The following is a 4,813-nucleotide window of genomic DNA, read 5'->3' as shown; positions in this document are numbered from 1 at the left end:
CTACAGGCCCAAGCCACCAGGCCCGCTAATTTTTGTATTTTTAGTAGAGACAGTGTTTCACCACGTTGGCCAGGCTGGTCTCGAACTCCTGACCTCAGGTGATCCACCTGCCTCGGCCTCCCAAAGTGCTGGGATTACAGGCATGAGCCACTGTGCCCGGCCGCACCGCACTTTAAAAAACACTGTGGTACTGCTGGGCTGAGGCACAAGGACCACAGCTACAGTAGGGTTACAGGTGCTCACAGCTGTTTCTCTCCAAAGAATGGCTATGCCACCGAGAGACATCAAGTTCTTACCATATCCCGGCTGTCTGAAGACCACACAATCCTGATTTCTTGGTGTCGTCCCTGAGCAGATAGCAGGGCCTTGCTTTAATTTCTTCACTCCTCACCACTCCCACAGCACTCTCTGCCTGTAGCACCTGACACTGCCTGAAGACTTTCTCTGGGTTCAGGGCTGTGCTTGGTGAACTGGCTCCGGGAGCAGCCCTCAGCCAATGATAACTAGAACTCCTTAGATAAACTCTGCAGCTTTCTCACCCTTTGGGCAGGAAAACCTTAAGGTGTATTTGCCACCATCACCCAGAAGTTCCCACAGGCTGGAAACCCCTGATGTCCCCACAGATGTCCATGAACCCAGATGTCCACAACAGTGGCCTGCTCATCACCTTCACATGGCTTGGCTTCCTTCCCTTTTCATCTCTCTTCCCCACTCCTCTGTGTGCTTCTCGGAATGACCTTCTGATTAACCACCTGTACTCAAATCCTAATCTCAGGCCTGTTTCCAGCAGAGCCCAATCAAAGAGAGTCAGGGTTTTAGGCAGTTCATCCCATTGTCAGGCCACGACCTGATCTAGAAAGAACACGTGGTCACTCCCCTCAGAGTTCATAGATTTCAAACCCACGTGCTGCTCCTTCTGCTCCAGCACCAAGACCGACTGGTCCTTTGGGCTCTTGGGCTGCGGGCAGCCTCGGCTCGTTCTCCAGACAATGTTCCAAGCAGCCTCTTCCAGCAAGGCAGCGTTGGCCTGAGAACTGGAAACTCTTTGCGGTCTCTGCAAACAGGACAATGACAATGACAATGACACTTGAGAAGGCATGCGAGAGAGGAGCTCCTTCATAGGGCAGGGAGGGGTGGGCACTTGGGTGTGACCAAGGAGAGGAGACGCACCTGGTCTACAGCTCTCCCTGGCCCATGTCCAGCTCCCTCCTCACACGGGGCGGGGGGAGGCATCTTAGGGATCGCATCTTTCCCCCCACCGGGAAATTCTCATCTTTGAAACAGCGTGGGAATGGCGGCACCCAGGAGGGGAGCAGAGGCAGGCAGGCCTCCTTCAGGCCCATCCTCCAGCTGGGCTGGTGGTGCTGGGGAGGCTCCCTGCTTGGTAACAAAGGCCTGAGGGAGAGTTGTGAAACCCAGCAGGAAAGCCGGCTCACCTTCGCCTTCCCCTGCGGCTGGGAGGAGAGGAAATATCCCATGACTGACTGTGCCAAGGTGGTGTCTGAGCCAGCCCTCCCGGCCTGAGGGCAGGGCAGGTGGCCCTGAGAGATAAGCCAATCCCTCGGCTGCAGATGAGGAGTTCTGAGAAGCATTGTTCAGGACAGCGGTAAATCACTTCTTGGAGGTGCCCTGCACGCCGGTACTGGGATCAGGCGGCCTCCCGGGGGTGTGGGAGCCCCACTCCTCCGTGGTGTGTTCCATTTGCTTCCCACATCTGGAGGAACTGACGTGCCAGCCTCCCCCAGCACCACCCAGGGACGGGCGGCATGAGCCGGTCAAGGCACCTGGGCAAAATCCGGAAGCGTCTGGAAGATGTCAAGAGCCAGTGGGTCCGGCCAGCTAGGGCTGACTTTAGTGACAACGAGAGTGCCCGGCTGGCCACGGACGCCCTCTTGGATGGGGGTCCTGAAGCCTACTGGCGGGTGCTCAGCCAGGAAGGCGAGGTGGACTTCTTGTCCTCGGTGGAGGCCCAGTACATCCAGGCCCAGGCCTGGGAGCGCCCCTGTCCCCCTGACACCCTGGGAGGGGCAGAGACAGGCCCTAAGGGACTAGACTCCAGCTCCCTACAGTCCGGCACCTACTTCCCCGTGGCCTCAGAGGGCAGCGAGCCGGCTCTACTGCACAGCTGGGCCTCAGCTGAGAAGCCCTACCTGAAGGAAAAATCCAGCGCCACCGTGTACTTCCAGACCGACAAGCACAACAACATCAGAGACCTCATCCGCCGCTGCATCACCCGGACCAGCCAGGTATCAATGGCAAAACCCTGTCTCCATGGCTTAAGTAGCAGGGAGGATGGGGGGCTGATGGAGCAGGGAGGGGGGGTGCATTTTGCTCCCAGGGTCAGAGTCCAAATGATTGGGGCTTCGGATGGAGGGGCATTGCTGTCCACCTTGCCCTGGACCACTGACCTCCTGATCCCACCTGTCACAACCGGGGTCTAGGCCACCACCACTTACCACCGGAACTCCTGCAATCACTTCCTGCCTGGCCCCCTCTTCCATTTTGATCCCTATCCTCGCAGTCTCCATACTGCAGTAGAGTGGCTTTTCCTCTGTTTTTTTTCCTTTTTTTTTTTTTTTTTGAGACAGATCTTGCTCTGTCGCCCAGGCTGGAGTGCAGTGGCGCGATCTCTGCTCACTGCAACCTCCACCTCCCAAGTTCAAGCGATTCTCCTGCCTCAGCCTCCCGAGTAGCTGGGATTATAGACGCATGCCACTACACCCGGCTGGTTTTTGTATTTTTAGTAGAGATGAGGTTTCACCATGTTGGCCAGGCTGGTTTGGAACTCCTGACCTCAGGTGATCTGTCTACCTCGGCCTCCCAAAGTGTTGGAATAACAGGCGTGAGCCACAGTGCCCTGCTAGAGCGAGCTTTTCTATACTACAAATCTAATTTGGTCTTTTCCCTGTTTAGAGCTTTCAGTAGCTCCCAGTTGCCCGCAATGGGAAGAGCAAAGTCCTTAGCATGGCTCCCACCTCCTCCTGCTCCATACCAAGTGCCCTGTAGAGCTTGTCTTTGGGCCTTTGCGTGTGCTGTTCACTCTGCCTGGCCCCACTTGCCTTCCCTGCTTTTCATTTGATGCACACCTACTCCTGCTTCAGGACCCAGCATGAAAGCCTCTTCCCCAGTAAGCCTTTCCTGCATTCCCAAGGCTGCGTTGGGGTACCCACCTCTGTGCTTCCAAACGTAAGGGGACCACTCCACTGGGCCCACCTTTGCCCCTTCTCCTCTCAGACTCTGCTAAGACCTGTCTGCCCACAAATGACCTTGTGGCTCTTGAATCCAGCCAGTGGCCAGGCAGAAGATGGGGTAGGCAGCAGAGGGCTTTTCTCTCTCCCCAGAATATTCACACTTTGATAAGTGTCTTTAGAAGAGAAAAAGCCCTTCAAGCCCAGAGCTGGGCTGGTAGGATTTCAGGCACTGTCAGAGCTGGATCAGGAGTTCTCCCAATGCCCTGGGATCTCCAGCCTCAAGTGACATCCTGCTGGCAGCTGGAAATGAGTGGAGGGACTCGAGCTCTGGGGTCCTGTTCTATCCCAGGTGCACAAAATGACTCCAGCACCAGGCTGTGGGTGCCCAGCCCTCGCTCCTGATGCTGCAGAGGAGTAGGGGAGAATGAACCCCAAGGAAAAACATTCATCGTCTGTAAAATCCTCTCTGTCTCACTCTCTGCCTCTCTCTCATTAAAATTATTTGTTTTGTTACCCTTAGAAGAACTCGTAAAAGACCGTGCTGATGCTTAGGTTGGTTTTTTGCTAGGTCCCAGTCTCATAACTGAATTCCCTCCCCAGTTCAATACCGTGTGAAATCTTAAGGTTCCAGAAAATGCCACCTAGGGTGAAGAGGCCATGCGTGGAGGAGGAGGGAGGGAGCGGAGTTCTGGAAAATTTAGTGGAAGGTAACAACAGGTGGGGCGTTGGCTTTCAGTGTGGCTGGGCTGCTTGGAGCAGTGTTTGATGTTTCCGTGGCAGGGCGGCATTTGAGGATGCGTCCAGGCAGGTGGCCAGGAGTGCCCACGCTGCTTTGCGGCCCGGCGCTGGCTGCACCCCCTCAGGCAAGTCCCTGGACTCCTCAGGGTTCAGCTTCTATGCCGGACTAAGGTCCCTCCAGGCTCCAAAGGCCTGTTCCTGAGTGTGCCAGTTCTGGTCTTTCTGCATGAAGTTCAGTGCTCTCCCACGGGGTGGGGATCAATACTGTTGGGGGAAATTGTCAATCGCAGCTGCTCGAAGGGCGAGGGAGGATCCCTGGAAGGAAGCCTGGTTAGGGCTTGTAAAACACAGTCCCCTGGCTGAGTCCCTCTCCTCCCCACTCCACACCCAGTGAGGCTTCTGCATCCACCTCTAGGACCCTGAGACCACTGATGTCCTTTGGACCAGCACAGCGTGTTACGAACTTAGGACAACACTTAAAAATCTGAAGGTTTTACCTGAAAGTAAGAACTTGCAGCTCCTCTTAGCAGGTGGGCTCTGCTGGCATGGGGTTGTGGCTGCTTCGTTGGGTAGGTCCTCTTTGCCACAGTCCCTACCATTCCCTGTTGTCCTGGGACCCTCAGGGGTTCACCCATGTGGATGTCTGCCAGGCACCCAATAAGAATTAATTGGTTATAATTATTGGTTAACAGGCACTCCATTAATAATAAAGAACTATTTCAAACAATTCACAGTTTTAGTTTCTTTTCTTTTTTTTTTTTTTTTTTTTCTGTCCCCCAGGCTGGAGTGCAGTGGCTCAATCTTGGCTCACTGCAACCTCCACCTGCTGGGTTCAAGCAATTCTCCTGCCTCAGCCTCCTGAGTAGCTGGGATTACAGGCAGCT

At 55.0% G+C, this 4,813-nt stretch overlaps 1 protein-coding gene across 3 annotated transcripts in view; it reads left to right on the top strand.

Annotated features, from left to right (window-relative positions):
- The first annotated feature begins 927 nt into the window (after nucleotides 1–927).
- The window catches only part of FAM83A (family with sequence similarity 83, member A), a 36,214-nt gene continuing 32,328 nt past the window's right edge, over nucleotides 928–4,813 (top strand). For 2 of the 3 annotated variants that reach the window (XM_011949285.1, XM_011949284.1), the window contains exon 1: nucleotides 1,306–2,246. In XM_011949285.1, coding sequence (XP_011804675.1) covers nucleotides 1,767–2,246 — 480 coding nt within the window. In that variant the 5' untranslated portion in view covers nucleotides 1,306–1,766. Of the gene's footprint in view, nucleotides 2,247–4,813 lie in introns of all 3 variants that reach the window. The other variant, XM_011949286.1, reaches the window with a different exon arrangement.

The sequence above is a fragment of the Colobus angolensis genome, unplaced genomic scaffold (genome assembly GCF_000951035.1).
Source record: "Colobus angolensis palliatus isolate OR3802 unplaced genomic scaffold, Cang.pa_1.0 Scaffold295, whole genome shotgun sequence".
Taxonomy (NCBI): Eukaryota; Metazoa; Chordata; class Mammalia; order Primates; family Cercopithecidae; genus Colobus; species Colobus angolensis.
This window is presented reverse-complemented; position numbering and strand designations above follow the sequence as displayed.